General features: G+C 64.0%; 2 protein-coding genes across 9 annotated transcripts; one reads left to right on the top strand and one right to left on the bottom strand.

Moving 5' to 3' along the window:
- The first annotated feature begins 705 nt into the window (after window positions 1-705).
- CAMK1 (calcium/calmodulin dependent protein kinase I) lies at window positions 706-10,022 on the top strand. 3 transcript variants are annotated; one of them, XM_055134825.1, is made up of 12 exons: window positions 706-959; window positions 3,202-3,316; window positions 4,584-4,715; window positions 5,887-5,961; window positions 6,051-6,189; window positions 6,916-7,042; window positions 7,131-7,206; window positions 7,546-7,658; window positions 8,327-8,405; window positions 8,500-8,587; window positions 9,575-9,692; window positions 9,779-10,022. In XM_055134825.1, exons 2-12 carry the CDS (start codon window positions 3,234-3,236, stop codon window positions 9,859-9,861), a joined length of 1,113 nt encoding a protein of 370 aa, XP_054990800.1. In that variant the 5' UTR covers window positions 706-959; window positions 3,202-3,233; the 3' UTR covers window positions 9,862-10,022. The 3 variants fall into 3 exon arrangements, with proteins under 3 accessions (XP_054990800.1, XP_054990801.1, XP_054990799.1); XM_055134826.1 differs by lacking the exon at window positions 706-959 and adding an exon at window positions 1,016-1,221; XM_055134824.1 differs by lacking the exon at window positions 706-959 and adding an exon at window positions 2,015-2,139.
- Window positions 10,023-10,026: 4 nt separating this feature from the next.
- On the bottom strand, window positions 10,027-16,941 carry OGG1 (8-oxoguanine DNA glycosylase). 6 transcript variants are annotated; one of them, XM_055134827.1, is made up of 9 exons: window positions 16,767-16,941; window positions 16,050-16,297; window positions 15,592-15,771; window positions 14,172-14,259; window positions 13,652-13,771; window positions 13,194-13,375; window positions 10,403-10,553; window positions 10,251-10,300; window positions 10,078-10,165 (listed from the first exon to the last, which is right to left on the bottom strand). In XM_055134827.1, the coding sequence occupies exons 1-8, from the start codon at window positions 16,871-16,873 to the stop codon at window positions 10,297-10,299; spliced, it is 1,080 nt and encodes a 359-aa protein (XP_054990802.1). In that variant the 5' UTR covers window positions 16,874-16,941; the 3' UTR covers window positions 10,078-10,165; window positions 10,251-10,296. The 6 variants fall into 6 exon arrangements, 4 of the variants coding, with proteins under 4 accessions (XP_054990803.1, XP_054990802.1, XP_054990806.1 ...); XM_055134828.1 differs by lacking the exons at window positions 13,652-13,771; window positions 14,172-14,259 and having other exon boundaries at window positions 10,027-10,165; window positions 16,767-16,938; XM_055134831.1 differs by lacking the exons at window positions 13,194-13,375; window positions 13,652-13,771; window positions 14,172-14,259 and having other exon boundaries at window positions 16,767-16,939.
- Between the last annotated feature and the right edge of the window lie 35 nt (window positions 16,942-16,976).

Here is a 16,976-nt window from a genome sequence, read left to right as displayed (position 1 = left end):
TTCTTGCTTTTTTTTTTGCTTTTTTGGGGTCACACCCAGCGATGCTCAGGGGTTCCTTCTGGTTCTGCACTCAGGAATTACTCAGTGCTGGGGGGACCCTATGGGATGCTGGGAATCGAACCCGGGTTGGCCGAGTGCAAGGCAAACGCCCTCCCGGCTGTGCTATGGCTCCAGCCTCAAGGAGGTCCACTCTTGGAGTCTGGTCTTGTTTGTCCCGTGCCAGGGCGCCTGGGGTCACTGCTGGCCCTGCCCTCAGCAGCACAGGCCTGACAGTTTCGTGCCCGGCCCTCTGATGGGTTGCTGGGGGTGCGGGGCCCCTCCCTGTGCTGGGGGTCCCCCAGGGCCAAGCCCGCCGCTTCCAGCACTGGGTCTGGCTCCCAGGTTTTGAAGGCCCGCAGCGGTCCGGGCGCGCGTGTCGCGGGCGGCGGGTCCTCCTGGGGCTCAGCCCTGCCCGTCTCCGCCGTGCCCTGGGCCTCTGGGCGAGGACAGGCCAGCAGCCCCCCGCGTCGGTTTGGCACGGGGCGGAGGGGGCGTGTGCGGGCTCAATTTCTCCCCAAGGAAAGCCTTGCGCAAGAGGCCACGGCCAGGTCTCTTGGCCCCCTGCCGGGCCCCAGGAGCGGGCGCGAGCCCCCCCCCTCCCGGCCTGGCCCTTGGCCACCGTCACGTGGACGGTCCCTCTCTGGCCCGCTTCCTCCGGGATCCGGATGGAACTCCCCTCCGCAGCCTCCCGAGCCCGATCGCAGGCGCAGGTGCCCAGCCCCGCGCGGACCCCCGGCCTCAGCGCGCCCCCTCCCTTCCCCGGCGCTGCCCTGTCCGCCCCCGCTGGCCCCCGCAGTGGCCGCGGCGGGGTGGGGTCCGGGCTGGGCGCCGCCGAGGCTCCTCCTCCTGACATCAGAGCCGGGCGGGCCGGGCGGAGCGGGCCGGGCGCGCGGGCCGCGGACTCGCCTCCAGCCGCCCAGGTAGGGCCGGGCGCGGGGGCCGGGCGCGGGGCGGTGCGGGGCCGGGCGCGGGGCCGGCGCGGGGGCTCCCGGCGTTCCGCACGCGCCGGGCTTGCAGGAGCGGCTCCCGCTGCGGCGCGTTATTCGCGGCGGGTGGCGCGTCCTCCTGGGCGGGGGTGTCGGCCGCTCGGGCCGGGCCGGGAGAGCCCAGATGTGCCCAGAGGTGCCCCGAGGAGCCCAGATGTGCCCAGAGGTGCCCCGAGGTGCCCAGATGTGCCTCGAGGTGCGCGCTTCGCGGCTCGGCGGCGCGGGACAGGCGTGGGCAGAGGGAGGCGGGGTGGCCGGCCCGGGGCGCCGGCGGGGGGCCCTGTGTGGATGTGGGGGCGCGGGTATGGCGTCAGAGGTGGCACTGGGGTGCTGGGGTGAGCGCCGGCTGGGGTGTGTGGGGCCCAGGGTGAAGACCGCGGTGGGGGGGTGCTGGGGGTGCTGAGCCCGCTAAGCCGCCAGGTGCGCGTCCAAACCCGGCCTCAGGTGCTAACCATCAAGCCCCTTTCCGAGCAGTTCCGGCACCTGGGGTGGGTGGCGGGGCCCGCTCAGCCCCCCAGCCCCGTGGGACTTCCTCTCAGGGCCATAGGCGAGGCCCGCCGGCCCCCAGCAGCCGTCCTGAGGCCACACAGCTGCCAGCTCTGGGTTGAGGGGCTGACTGCCCTGGGGGCCGAGCGACTGCACCGCAGAGAGGCCTGCACTCGCCCGGGGGTCCCTGGTGGGGGTCATTTGGGCACCCGTGGCCTCCACACCCCGCCCTCCCCCAGAAGCGGGCACCAGAAGCCCCCCTCTCCGGCAGGGCACGTCAGGCGTCGGGCTCCGGCTCTGGCTGCAGCACGTCCCCAGGAGGCAGGGAGCGGGCAGCGGGGTGGGACCGTCTTCCAGACTGCCCGGACCTAAGGGGGAGTCTGGCCGGGGGGTGGGAGGCCGGGGAGCTCCAGCTGCGGCTGCTGTTGCCATGGGAACTGAGCAGGAGCTATTTTAAAATGTGCTGAGATACTTCTGGAAGCCCAGGCCGCCGGAAACCTGATTTCTGGGGGGGCCCGGAGGGGAGCGGAGGCTGCCTCAGTCCTCAGGGGAGCTGGGCCTCTAGGAATGGGGTCCTCAGCCACGCCCCCAGGCAGCTCTGGGGTTCACTCTGCTGTCTCCCCACTAGGTGCTGGGATTTGGGGAGGGTGACATGCAGCGTGAATGAATCAGGGAACGGAAGGCCCGTGAATGACTTTGCTGAATGAAGGCGTTTCTGCCGCCAGATATTCCTCTCGTTGCCGGGGACTTGTGGAATGGTTGTTGTTGCGCCACTGGTGGACATGTGAATGATGTGTGTTCTTGGGTAGGTGGATGATGTGTGTTCTTGGGTAGGTGAATGAATGATGGTGTTCAGTGAATGGGTGAATGATGTTTGGTGGACAGTGAATGAATGATGTGTGTTCAGTGGATAGGTGCGTGAATGATATATGTTCAGTGGACAGGGTGAGTAAATGATGTGTGTTTGGTAGACAGTTGAATAAATGATGTGTGTTCCGTGCACGGGGTGAATAAATGATATGTGTTCAGTGGTGGGGGTGAATGAGTGATATGTATTTGGTGGATGGGGTGAATAAATGATGTGAGTTCAGTGAACAGGGTGAATTAGTGATATGTGTTCAGTGGACGGTGTGAATGAGTGATATGTATTTGGTGGATGGGGTGAATAAATGATGTGAGTTCAGTGAACGGTGAATTAGTGATATGTGTTCAGTGGACGGTGTGAATGAGTGATGTGTGTTCAGTGGATGGGGAGAACGAATGATGTGAGTTCAGTGGACAGGGTGGATGAGTGATGTGGTCAGTGGACAGGGTGAATGAATGATGCGAGTTCAGTGGACGGGGTGAATGAGTGATATGTATTTAGTGGATGGGGCGAATGAATGATGTGAGTTCAGTGGACGGGGTGAATGATGTGTTCAGTGGATGGGGAGAATGAATGATGTGAGTTCAGTGGAGGGGGTGAATTAGTGATATGTGTTCAGTGGACAGGGTGAATAAATGATGCGAGTTCAGTGGACGGGGTGAATGAGTGATGTGTTCAGTGGACGGAGTGAATGAATGATGCGAGTTCAGTGGACGGGGTGAATGAGTGATGTGTGTTGAAGGATCTCCGCTGAGTCGCGGGATGAAGGGGCTCAGGCCGTCGATGGTCCCCCGCCCCGACTCTTCTCCGTCCCTCTCCCTCCAGGAGCCCTGGCTGAGGCCACGGGGCCGTGGGCCATGCCGGGGGCAGTGGACAGGCCCACCTGGAAGCAGGCGGACAACATTCGGGACATTTATGACTTCCGTGACGTGCTGGGAACGTGAGTCCGGGTGGCGGAGGACGGGGGGCTTCCTGAGCGGGCTGGAGTGGAGGGGGCCGAGTCAGGGCCGCTGCTGGCCCCGGTCAGCAGCTCCCCACTTCCTGTTTCCGCCAGCCCCGCGGCCCACGGCGGCCGGGCACCCGCCTGGTCCTGGCTTTTCCTTCAGCCTGGCAGGGGGTGGAGCTGCCGCAGCCCGGCCGCACTCGGGGCTCTCGTGAGGAGAAGGACGCGGGCAGAAAAGGGGCCGTGGGTCCAAACCGCTGCCAAGAGCAGGCAGCGCTGGCCTCGGCTCGGGGAGCTGGGCACGGCTCTGTTGGCAGGGCCGGGAATCCAGAAATAACTCAGACCTGGTCTCTGGCCCGAGAGAGAGACAGAGACAGCGAGAGATAGAGACAGAGACAGACTGACAGAGACAGAGACAGACAGAGACAGACCGACAGAGACAGAGACAGAGAGACAGACAGAGACAGCGAGAGATAGAGACAGAGACAGACTGACAGAGACAGAGACACAGAGAGACAGACAGAGACAGAGAGACAGAGACAGAGAGAGATAGACGGAGGGGCACCTCAGACTGTGCCCCAAGGGTAGTGGTTGAGTCCAGAGTCCGGTGCTGGGCTGGGGGGGGTCCCAGGCCAGGAAGGGCTGAGCCCCAGGGCCAAGGAGCGTGTTTTCTTCCCAAGTGGGCTTCTCTCACCTCCGGGGGCGGGGGTGGGGTGGGGGCACCTCAGGGGGGCCGCTTCACGCGCAGATTCCGGGGGGCTGGGGCTGGGGTCGGCCGTTCCACAGACCTCCCTGGCGGCGTTGCTGGTTCTTTGCTCACGCCAGGCGTCAACAAGACGTTAGCGGGAGGGGCACGGCCGGGCACGGGCGCAGGGCTCGGGAGGGACCTGAGGCGCTGGCGGGCCCAGGGCTGGGCACGAGCGGCCAGGCCCAGCGGGCGGCGCTGCTGCTGGTCTCCCGGGCCAGCCGGGCTGGCGTGGGCCAGGCCTGCATTCTGCCAGCTTAGCAGCACCCGGCACCTCATTCTCGAGATTCCTGTGACCAGGCTTGTGTCCCATGACCCAGTTACCGTGGCCAGGGCACTGCCCGCTCGGATGGGCCCCGCCTGCCTGGCTCGCGGGCCCGCTTCTGGCACCAGGGCTGGACCAGCGGTTCGGGGGAAGCTCTTGGTTCCGAGGGGGTGACCGAACCCCCCGGGGGGCGGGGGAGAGGTTGGAGGGAGCCTGGAGCCTCTCCCCGCCCTCACGGGCCCCTGTCCCGGCAGCGGGGCCTTCTCGGAGGTGATCCTGGCCGAGGACAAGAGGACCCAGAAGCTGGTGGCCATCAAGTGCATCTCCAAGAAGGCGCTGGAGGGCAAGGAGGGCAGCATGGAGAACGAGATCGCCGTCCTGCACAAGTGCGTGGGCCACCCCCGCCCCTCCCCTGCTCCAGGCCAGCCCCAGGCTGCTCGTTTGTAACGTGGGGTGACAGCCCCCACTTGGGAAGGTCTTGGGGAAGCGCCACCGCCCCGTATGCCAAGAGCCTGATAGACGCGGGCACATGCCACCACGTGGCTCCACAGCGTCCAGGTGCTTGGGTGGGGTGACCTTAGGCCACCAGCCCGGGCCCTGGGCCTGACCCTGCAGCTGGCATGACCTCTGGAACAACTTGCAGTCCCCACCACGCCGGAAAGCAGGTGAGGGCCTGTCTGGTGGCCCGGGGGGCAGGTGGAAAACCCGCTCCCTCGCAGGATAGTGGACCGGACCGAGGGACAGAGCAGCGGGGAGGGCGCCTGCCTGGCACGCGTCCCACCTGGGCTCGCTCCCCGGCATCCCACAGGGTCCCGAGCACTGTAAGCCCTGAGCATCGCCAGGTGTGACCCAGAAACCAACCAAACAAGCAGGAGAGCAGAGACGCTTCCCTGCCCTCCGGGCTCCCTCCCCCCTTCCCCCTTCCCCCTCCCCCCTTCCCCCTTCCCCCTCCCCCCTTCCCCCAGGCTTTCCCACCGGATCCTTCCCACAGCTCCTGGGGATGGGGCCCTGGGGATGGGGCCCAGCTGGAGGCCCAGGCCACACAGCAGACTAGTCCCCACCCCTTGTGGCCCAGGGGTTGGGTTCTCTGGGTCCTGACGCTGCACCCCGCATCCTGCCTGCGTGACCTCGTGCACCCTCTCACTCTCAGCGCCGCCTCAGACGTTTGTCAGCTCCCAGGGGAGCGGCCCCGGGCTGGTGCAGACTCAGACCCGAGCTGTGTGTTGGCGGGAATGTCTCTGCCATCGAGGGGCGGGGCGGGGGGGCTGGCAGGAGGACCCAGCGTCCACGTCCAGGGCATTCTACCAAGTCTCCCTGCGAGAGCCGATCTCGGGCCAGTCTGGGGCCAGCCCCGTGGTGTGTTCATGCTGGGGCCGAGCTGGCTGGACTCTCGGTTGGGAACTGGCCCGTTTCTGGGCGGGAGCCAGAGGACAGTGGGGAGGGCGCTGGCCTTGCATGTGGCCGACCGGGGTTCAATCCCAGGCAGTGCCAGATCCCTGAGCACTGAGCTCGGAGTCAGCCCTGAGCACTGCTGGGTGTGTTCCGTTCTCCCGTCAGGATCAAGCACCCGAACATTGTGGCCCTGGATGACATCTACGAGAGTGCAGGTCACCTCTACCTCATCATGCAGCTGTGAGTGCCCCCTTCCCCGCGCCTCCCCCCTGCTCACCCCCGCCTGCCCTCGACCTGCTCGGGCCAGACCGTCCCATGCCCCCCTGCAGCGTCTCTGGCGGGGAGTTGTTCGACCGGATCGTGGAGAAGGGCTTCTACACGGAGCGCGACGCCAGCCGCCTCATCTGCCAGGTGCTGGACGCCGTCAAGTACCTCCATGACCTGGGCATTGTCCACCGCGACCTCAAGGTGGGCTGTGTGGGCTCGGTGGGGCTTCCGGGGGTCCACACTGGGGGGCGCTGCCGCCTCCCTGAGCCCCAGCTTCCTTCCCACAAGACTCTGGGGTCCCGCCCTCGCCGCCTCCTGCCCTTCAGCACGTCCCGTGGCCCCTCTTCCCCCACCCCACTCTGTGCCGTTTCTGGTCCTTGTGCCGGGACTGCCAGAGGCCCGAGTCCCCTTTCCTCAAAGGAAGGGGCCGCCTGTCAGAGCAGCTGCGGGGACACTGCCCGAGGCTCTGAATGTCCCTCAGGCCGGTGTCCTCTGGAAGGTGGCGGATGTCACTGGCCGGCAGAGATCAAGCACTGGCCCGGGCTGGCCCTCGGGGCTTCTCTCTCAGCACGTACGCTCAGAGATGAGCACAGAGCACTGCAGGGCAGGCGTTTGCCTCGCACACAGCGGGCCCAGCTTTGAACCCTGGTGCCCCAGATGGTACCTGAGCCCCACCAGGAAGAACCTTTGAGCACAGAGCCAGGAGTTCTGAGCATCCACCGGATATGGCCCCAAAATTATAAAAAAAAAAAAAATTCTAGAAAGTTCCCACCCACCTTCCCCCCCCACCCCCGGCTCTGATCCTTTTCAGCAGTTTTCATTTCCTTGAGACTCTCCTTGATGTCCCGGGCCCGGGCCGGGATGGCAGTGTCGGGGTGACCCCCGGCGCCTCGTGAGCCCGCCCCCGTGTGTCCCTGTGCCCCCCAGCCCGAGAACCTGCTCTATGACAGCCCGGACGAAGACTCCAAGATCATGATCTCCGACTTCGGCCTGTCCAAGATGGAGGACGCCAGCAGCGTGCTGTCCACGGCCTGCGGGACCCCCGGCTACGTGGGTGCGGAGGGCCCCGGGCTGGGGCTGCGGGCGGGGCGGGGAGAGGCGGGCGGGGCAGGCCAGTGAGCAGCGCGTGCCCTTCCCCCCAGCGCCCGAGGTCCTGGCCCAGAAGCCCTACAGCAAGGCCGTGGATTGCTGGTCCATCGGGGTCATCGCCTACATCCTGTGAGTGTGGGCGCGCCTGGCTCGCCCCCCGCCCCCCCCTGCCCCTTCCTGCCAACCGCCCTGGCCGGTACCGAGCCAAGGCTTCCTCAGCCTCTGGCACTGGGGACCCAGCAGGGCGAAAGGAACTGAGTGTCTGTCCTCAGGGGGCAGCCGCACGGCTACGGCCGCTCAGTGACTGGCCCATAAGTAACGAACATCAGGTGGGCCTGGAGCCGGCCAGGGGGACAGGGCGAGGGCCGTTTTGGAGGTGACATCTTGGGGTCCTGGAAGCCTCGAGGGGGGTGGAGGGCATCCGGGGGTCCCTGGGGGCGGAGACAATGCCGGAAGCTTCTCCCGCAGGCTCTGCGGCTACCCCCCCTTCTATGACGAGAACGACGCCAAGCTCTTCGAGCAGATCCTGAAGGCCGAGTATGAATTTGACTCTCCGTACTGGGATGACATCTCGGACTCAGGTCTGGGGGCTTTGCCGTCCTCGGGGACCTGCTGTGGTGCTCCCCATCCCTGGGCAGCCCCGAGTGTCCCCCCCCACCCTGGGAGCCGCCCGTCAGGGGGAGCTGTGGGCTTGTCGCCTCCTCGGAACTTCAGTCACCCCGTGGTGCGCAGGGGCGGCTGCAGCTGGCTCTGTGCTTACGAGCGACCCTGGCACGGCCCGGGGGACCCTACAGGGCGCAGGGATGGAAGTGGGCTTGGCTGTAAGTGAGGCCAGTGCCGGAACCCGTGGACTGTCTCCAGCCCCTCACGGGCAGTGGTTTGGGAAACTTCCCTGCCCTCACTCCTGAAACACCCCACGAAAAACCCCATCCTTGGGGCTGGAGCGATAGCACAGCGGGGAGGGCGTCGGCCTGGCACGCAGCCAACCCGGGTTTATCCCCAGCATCCCATAGGGTCCCCCAAGCAACGCCAGGAGTAATTCCTGAGTGCAGAGCCAGGAGTGACCCCTGTGCATCGCCGGGTGTGACCCAAAAAGCAAAAGAAAAAAAAAAGGGGGAGAGACACATGCAAGTTCCGGGTGGGGGCTGGGCTCTGTGGGGCCCTCGGGAAGCACCCAGGGAGGGGCCGGGCTCTGTGGGCCCGCGGGAAGCACCGTCCGGCTGACCCTTGATCTGTCTCGGTGCTTCAGCCAAAGACTTCATCCGGCACCTGATGGAGAAGGAGCCCGAGAAGAGGTTCACCTGCGAGCAGGCCCTGCAGCACCCGTGGTGAGCGCCCCGCTGAGCCCCGGCAGCCGGGGGGCTGGGCCTGGGGACCCCCAGCTGCCTCCAGCTTCACACACGCCCCCCCGCACCCCACCAGGATTGCGGGAGACACGGCGCTAGACAAGAACATCCACCAGTCGGTGAGCGAGCAGATCAAGAAGAACTTCGCCAAGAGCAAGTGGAAGGTGAGCGCTCGCCCCGGGACCCCACCTTCCCGCCTCGTCCACCCAACTCTCCCAACGACCCTCCTGAGAAGCCATCCCACCCAACAGAGAAGGTTCTAGAAGGGCCCGAAAGCCCTGTTGGACTGAGACGCACAGCGGTGGCGGGGGCCAGGGATGAGAGCGCCCCCTCTCTGCTGGGGGCCCGTGCCCCTAGACAGGCTCTGGCTGCAGTGAGAGGTGGGGGGACCCCCTGAGTAGCCACAGTAGCCACAGGCCAGAGCTGGCGATCCAGGAAATCTTCCGGAGATGGCAGAGGGCTGCCGTGGGGGGGACCGTCAGGGGAGCCCCCTACGGTGGCCGGGGACGAGATGGTCATGGCAGGGTGTGGGGGGGACACAGTCAATGTGACGGGGCCGGGGAAAACGCAGTGACCTGGTGAGAATGGCACAGGCCCACAGTGGGGCAAGCCCTTTCCCCTGTGCCTCAGTTTCCCCCTTCGACAAAGGTGACACAAACTGAGCTCAGCTCCAAAGAACGGTGAACGCGACTAGAATGCCGCTCTGGAGGACACGGCAGGGCCGGGGCAGTGGTCATGAGGGTCAGGCTGTGGGAACGGCCGGCCCACACGGTCTCTGAGCCCGGCCGGGTGCTCCCTGAGCACGGAGCCAGGGTCATCAGATGCAGTTCCCCGAACAGTGCCCGCCACCCACTGTGTACTCAGCGCCCGTGTGTGCAGTTACACTTCAAACTGGCCTGTTCGCAGTGACCCGAGCTCAGGGCCAGGAGTAAACCTTGAGCACGACCGAGTGTGGCCCCCCCAAACAAGAGCACCCCCAGGCTGTCTGCCTGCACACTGGCCCTGGGTGCGGTGGAGGGTCTCCCCCCGACAGCAGAGCTGGGTGTGGGTTTGGGGGTGGGTGGGCATAGGGGGGCCCCGGAATGAAAGGCCGGAGCTCGGGCAAGCCCCGCCCTGGGGGTCGCCTGCCACCCACCCCGCCTCTCCCGCAGCAAGCGTTCAATGCCACGGCCGTGGTGAGACACATGCGGCGGCTGCAGCTGGGCGCCAGCCAGGAGGGGCCGGGCCCCACGCCGAGCCACGGGGAGCTGCTGCCGCGGGCTGCAGGGGGTGAGTGCAGGGGGCGCCCTGGGGGGCTGCAGGGGAGGGTCCCCCCCACCCCGAGTTCCACCCCTACCGCCCCTCTCTCCCCGCAGGGCCCGTGGCCGGCTGCTGCTGCCGAGACTGCTGCGTGGGGCGGGGCCCCGAGCGCTCCCCCACGCTGCCCCCCCAGCTCTAGGCCTGGCCGGCAGCCCGCTCCCCGCCCCGCCCTCCCGGCCACACCCCTGCACTGCGTTTTCCATACAAATGTTTCTATTTTATTGTTCCTTCTTGTAATAAAGGGAGAGGGTACCCCGGAAGGCACGCCGTCTCCCCAGGAAGCCCCGCTCCGTGTCCTGGTCCCAGCTGCTTGACTGGACGCGCCGTGGCCCCGGGGAGGGAAGGGACAGGGCCCCTCAGCCCTCGGGCCCGGCTCTCCTCCTCCGCTTGGCCGGGGGCTTCCGCGCGGGCCGGGGCTGGCGCAGGGCGGCGCTGAACAGCACCTGGGCCGTGGACGGAGACGTCGGGTCAGGAGCGCGATGGGGGTGGAGGCGGGGGTGGGGGGCTCCCGGGCCTTGGCACACTCACCGCTTGGGCCCAGCCGGCGTAAGGTCCCCACAGGCTCCGGAAAAAGTCACCTAAGCGGGAAGCGAGGCCGTGAGGCTCCGGCCCCCGACGGGGCAGGGCTGGCCCCGCACTCTGCTCCGAGGGGGCCGAGACGTGACCCCCGCCCTCCTTACCCAGCTCCCTGCTGGCGTGTGGGCTGGGCCCCTGGGCCTGGCTGGTGCTGGGGCGCCACCCGTAGTCCCGCTGGGCGATCTGCCACACGTGGACGTCCACGGGCACGGCCTGGGGCTTGTCCAGGGCCATCAAGCAGATGCAGTCGGCCACCTCGGAGAGAGAGGTTGAGGCCTCAGTGGGGCTCGGCGGGGTCCGGCTGGAGTCCCGCTCACGCCCCACGGCCAGCTGCATCCTCCAGGCTGCGGTCACCGGGTCTCCTTCCTCCCGGGCAGCGCAGGCCGCTCTCAGGATGTGGGAGGGGCGGGGAGGGGGCAAGCACTTGTCCTCAGATCTCTGGCACCACACACACACACACAAGATTTCAAACCCCAAAGACAGGGCGGGAGCGATAGTACCGAGAGGAGGGTGTTTGTCTTGCACGCGGCTGACCCCGGTTCAATTCTCAGCATCCCATATGGTCCTCTGAGCACCGCCAGGAGTAACCCCCCGAGCATTGCCGGGTGTGATCCAAAAAGCAAAAAAGCGAAACAAAACAAACTAAACAAACCCAAAGACATTCCTTGGTTCGCCTGTGATTGGGTTTTGGGCCACTCCCGGCAGTGCTCAGGGCTTCCCCTTGGGGGTGCTCTGGGGCTCCGTCCAGCCCTCTGAGTCACAGGCCGGCCCTCTCCTATGTTTCTTTACTGAAAAAGGAGCTGCAGGGAGGTGGCTTGGTGGCACCGTTCTTGCCTTGCACGGTCACTGGCACCACGTGGTCCCCCCAGCACATCTGGGGGCAGCGCCTGATGTGTGGGTGTGGCCAGGCACCACAGGCAGCTGTGATGACCTTGGGGGGTTGGACTCACAGCAGAGGCGGGAGGATGTCACCCGAGTAAAGGCTCCGAGAGGGGACAGACTTGCGAAGGTGGCCACGCCGGGCAGACGCAAGACGCACCACCTGGCTGGAGCTCAGAGCCCGCTGGATAAAAGAAGGGTCTTTACATTAAAAAATACATTAAAAGAAAGGGACCTCTGTGTGTGTGTGTGTGTGTGTGTGTGTGCGCGCGCGCGCTGCTGATTCAACCTAGGGCCATACACATAAGACACACAGCTATGGCCGAGCAATGTCCTGGTTCCCCATCATTTCATTTCATTTTGTTTTGGGGCCACACACCCGGCAATGCTCAGGGGTTACTCCAGGCTCTGCTCGGGGAACCCTATGGGATACCGGGGACTGAACCTGGGTCAGCTGTGTGCAAGGCAAGTGCCTTCTGGCTGTACTATTGCTCCACAAAATAATTTTTTCAAGCTGTAGCACTGTCGTCCCGTTGTTCATCGATTTGCTCAAGTGGGCACCAGTAATGTCTTCATGGTGAGACCTGCTGTTACTGTTTTTGGCATACTGAATACGCCACAGGGAGCTTGCCAGGCTCTGCCGTGCGGGCGGGATACTCTCGGTAGCTTGCCGGGCTCTCCGAGAGGGACGGAAGAATCGAACCTGGGTTGGCCACGTGCAAGGCAAACACCCTACCCGCTGTGCTGTCGCTCCAGCCCTAGAGAAAACTAGAGAAGAAAAATAAAAGAAAGGCATATTCACTAGATGTGTATGTGTGAGAGAGTGTGTGTGTGTGTGTGTGTGTGTGTGTGTGTGTGTGTGTGTGTGTGTGTGTGTGTGTGGCAGTTTGGGCCACGTGCAAGGAAAGAACTTGAACCCCGTGCCATCTCTCTGGCCACTAATGAGCCACACCTGGTACCTCACCAGTGGTAACTCCTGGCTCTGAGCTCCAGAATCACTCCTGGCAGAACTCAGGGCACTCTACTGGCTGCCGGGGATCGAACCCATGTCAGTGGCATGCAGGGCCAGCGCCCTACAGCTGTACTATTGCTCCATTACCTTACCGGAACTCACCCGGCTGACCTTAAAGAGACTGTTAGGACAATGCAGTGGTTAGGGTGCTCGCCTGTGTGCTGCCAGCCCTGGTCCGAATCCCTTATACCTCACAAGGTCCCCTGAGCACTGCTGGTCACTCCTGAGCGCAGAGCCAGGAGTAAGCCCTGAGCACTGCTGGGTGGAGCAACCCCAACCTCCTGCAAACCAAACAAAAACTTCAAACAACAAAAGCGAACAAAACTTACTTTTAAACAAGTCGTAAGGACAGAGGATTTCAAGAGAAGGACAATAGAAAAAGGAGAAACTTCTTGCCACTCATCTCCCCAAAGGCAACCACTACTGTTTCGTGGGATTCCTTCTAGAAATTTCCGCGCGCGCACACACACACACACACACACACACACACAGATATCATATATGTGCATCTGAGCAAACAGCCTCAGCAGTGCCTTCAGACGGCTCAGCGGCCAGCCAGGGAGCAGGCTTCGCACGGAGACGCGGGTTCAATCCCCAGCACCCCATGGTTCCATGAGCATCACCGGAAGTGACCTCCGAGCACCGTGAGGTCACCATGAGGACCCTGGGCACCAGGTACATCCCCCCCACGTCCTGTCCAACCCCCCACCCCCACAAACAACCACAGAACCTTGCAGTCAAAGGCACTGTCCTTCGTGGCCTTCCGATGACAGCATGATGGCTGTGGGGCCGGAGACGGCAGGGCAGGAGGGTCTCGCGGCACCCACACCAGCCTGGGCTCAGTCCCAGTTTCCCCGAGTGCAGAACCAGGTGTCAGCCCAGAGCACTGTCAGATGAGCCCGAAAACACACGAAACACCCCCAAAGCAACGAAAGAAAGCAAGGCCCGTACCCACGCCCGGGAGCCACGCCACGTGGTCCTGACGGCCGCTCCCCGGGCCTTACCTTGGTGCCCACCCCGGGCAGGGTGCACAGGGCCCGGTGGGCCTCCTCGTAGGGCGCCTCGCACAGCTGCTGTAGCCAGGGCAGCCCGCCCTGGTCCTCCAGGATGGCCCGGGCGCTGGCGCTCACGTAGCGGGCGCGGTACCCCAGGCCCAGCTGCCGGAGCTGAGCCTCCACGGCCGGCCCTGCAGGGGTGGGGGAAGCAGGGCTCAGACAGCCTCGGGCGAGCAGCTGCCCCCAGCCCCCCTCTCGCTCCTCCCCTGCCTCCCGGAGCTGCCAGGGCTGTGTAGGAGCCCCCAGCTGCTTCCTTAAGCCCCTCCCGAGGACACCCAACTCCTGCCCCCAATACTAGCCAACAGCTGCTCAGATCGAGGGCTCCGGGCTCAACGTCAAACTCACTCTTCTCAAGGACCCTGCTGACGATACTGTCACTGTCCCCATGTTGCAGATGGAGGGCTCACATGAGGTTGGGGGGTGGAGTGAACAGGACAGCAGGTAGGGCATTTGCCTCGCACGCAGCTGACCCGGGTTCTAGCCCCTGACATCCCAGAGGATCCTCGGAGCACCACCAGGAGTGATTCCTGAGCATCGCCAGGTGTGACCCAAAAACCAAGGGAAAAAACAAGAAAAGAAAGAAAGGACGGGGTGGAGACCAGCAGGGAGGGCGTCTGCCTCATGTGCAACTGACCCAGGTTCAATCCCAGCATCCCACAGGGTCCCCCGCGTCCCACCAGGAATGAGTCCCGAGCACTGCTGGATGTGGCCCAATCACCCCACACCCCAAAAGGACAAGGTGGAAATAGTATTCCGGGCCACTGAGAGTGCTCAGGGGACCACAAGGGACTAGGGACCCTATCCAGGTCTGCATGCAAGTGTGTGCCCCCATCCACTGTTCTCTCTCTCCGGCCCCAGAATTTCTTCCTTTTAAAAATAATTCTGATAGCACAACATAGTAGGGCGTTTGCCTGGCATGCAGCTGACCTGGGCTTGATTCCCCGGCATCCCACACAGTCCCTCAATTGCTGCCAGGAGGAATTCCTGAGTGCAGAACCAGCATCTCTGAGCATCACTGGGTGTAACGCCAAAAAAATAAAAATAAAAATAAAAGGCACAAAAGTATAAATAAATTTAATTTAAAAAATAATAAAAAAAAATTCCACTGGGGACCACTCCTGGGGGTGTGCAGGGTGCCATGTCGGGACAGAGACTGAATTCAGGGTCTCTGAGGGTCTGAGCAGAAACCCACCACCAGAGTTACCTCCCTGCCCCATTACTCTGAGGGCCCAAGCCCAGTGGTGCTGGGGGGAGCAGTGGGCCACTCCCAGCGACCCCGTGCTGGCGAGTCCTGTATGTCCTGTCAGAGCCGGCAGTGCGTGCGTCCCCCAGGGCTACCCCCACTGGCACGAGTGGCCGACGAGGGGCTAGAACCCGGGGTCTTGCGTGTGAAGCACGAGCTCTCCCGCCCCGGCCCGGGCTCTGATTTCCTTAAGATTCCAAAGCTGCAAACTGAGACTCATGGCGAACTGACAAGCTCCGCCAGCCCCGAATATTCTTTCTTTTTTGGGGGGGTCACACCCAGCGATGCACAGGGGTTCCTCCTGGCTCTGCACTCAGGAATTACTCCTGGCGGTGCTCAGGGGACCCTATGGGATGCTAGGAATCAAACCCGGGTCGGCCCCGTGCAAGGCAAACGCCCTACCCGCTGTGTTATTGCTCCAGCCCCCACAATATATTTTTCTCTCTCTCTGCTTTGCTTCAGTCCCCTTGGTTCTCACGGCCACCAGCCAGACAGAGGCCTGTGTGGTACAGCCCAAGGGACGGAGGCAGTTCAGAAGGTGCGGTGCTTGCCTCACATGGGGCAGACCCGGTTCGATTCATCGTACCACAGATGGTCCCCCAAACACCACCAGAGGTGACTTACGAGAGAGCCAGGAACAGCCCTTGAGCACCCCGGGGTGTGGTGCAAACCTCCTCCCCACACCCCCAAATATCTTCGCCCTAAGGAGTGGCTGAGCACGTGTCCTCGACTGGAGAATCTGAGGGTTCACTGGGGCTAATCCTGTGAGTCTGCAGGCACGACCCACCTTCCTGTGCTCAGCCTCCCGATAACGGAGGTGGCTGCTACTGTTTCCCATTCCACAGATGGGGAAACTGAGGCACGGAGACTATGTAATCTGCTCAAGGCCATAGAGCTGGACGAGCAGAGTTGGAACACAGCCAGGGTGATCAGAGAACACGCACTCTTCACCCCAGCTGCCGTACCCATGCCCAGGTGCACTGCTGAGTGGGCACCAACCGGGTACAAGAGGCAGTGACGAGTGAGGGACAGAGGGAGGCACACTAATGGGGCGATCAGACCAGAGCGGGCGGTTCTGGGAAGGCAGGGCACCGGCCCACTCACCGGCCAGGGCCTGGAGGCTGGGGAAGCCGTGGTAGGTGACGTCGTCCAGCTGCACGAGCTGCGGCCCGAAGGCCTGGCAGAGCCGCTCCACCATGCCGGTGATGCGGGCGATGTTGTTGTTGGAGGAGCAGATGAAGGAGAAAAGACACTCCGCGGGGTCCTGCCGCAGGAGGCGCACACCTGCCAACGGAGAGCGGGGCTAGGGGACGCGGCGCTGTGCTGGGGGAGCAGCTTCCCTGTCCCCGGCACGTCCTGTACGGCCTGGCGCGTCGTCCTGGGCCACAGAAGCCTGGAGACTGGGGTCACACCGCAGTCACACCGCAGACGGTGCCCATCACCCGCCAGCCGCCTCACAGCAAGGATCTGGCTCCACTGCACTCCCCGGTCGGAAGCATAATAAGACTAAAAACAGCCACTCCCCACAGGGGCAAGAGCTCGGTCTCAGGTGCGGTCCTCACCTGGGAATTTCTGCGCCACCTTCTGGAAGTGGGGGTCCACGGAGCCCCAATGGCGATAGAGCTGGGCCAGGCTGACGTCAAGCTGGAAGTACCGGTGCACGGCCTTCAGCTCCTCCGGCGTGGGCCTGCCCGCCCGGCCCGAGTCTGGGCGGTACACGGTGCAGAACAGCTGCTCCTCGGTCTGCGTCAGCGTCCACACCTGGCCGGCCAGCACCCCGCTCCAGTGCTCGGGGCTCCGTTCGCTCCATCTGGGTCCGCAGAACCACAGCAGCCTCGGTTCCGGGCTCCCCTTCCTCCCCGATCCCGGGACGCCCCCTTTCTACACCCACTCCTTATGCAAAACGTTTGCAAACTGCAAAATAAAACTGACAAGCTGCAGAGTAAAAGCGCTCGTATATATATATATATTTTTTCTTTTTGGGTCACACCCGGCGATGCACAGGGGTTACTCCTGGCTCATGCACTCAGGAATTACCCCTGGCGGTGCTCAGGGGACCATATGGGATGCTGGGATTTGAACCCGGGTCGGCCGCGTGCAAGGCAAACGCCCTACCCGCTGTGAAAAGCGCTCGTATATTTACATGTATCCGATGATCCTTGCAACGCCCTCGCCAGGGCTCGCTACCACTGATACAGGAGGTTCGCGCCGGGTCTCCGTTTGCACGCTCGGACCCCAGTGCTCCTGAGCCCCCCAAGCCTGCGGCTGCAGGCACTCACCGGAAGGACTGTCCTGAGGGCAGAACCAGGTCCAGGCGCAGCTCAGAGCGAGGACAGGGGATGGAGGACCACAGGGCGGGGGCGGAGGCCAGAGTGCGGTGGCCCATGCCGCCCCGCAGGTCTCCCCAGGCTCCGCCCCATCGTGTCCTCGGCCCCGCCCCGCCCGGAGGCCCCGTCCCACGTGACCACGCCCTTTAAGCTTTAGGCCCG

This window comes from Sorex araneus, chromosome 4 (assembly GCF_027595985.1).
Source record: "Sorex araneus isolate mSorAra2 chromosome 4, mSorAra2.pri, whole genome shotgun sequence".
NCBI lineage: Eukaryota > Metazoa > Chordata > Mammalia > Eulipotyphla > Soricidae > Sorex > Sorex araneus.
Note: the sequence above shows the minus strand (reverse complement) of the source record. Positions and strands in the feature narration are given on the sequence as shown.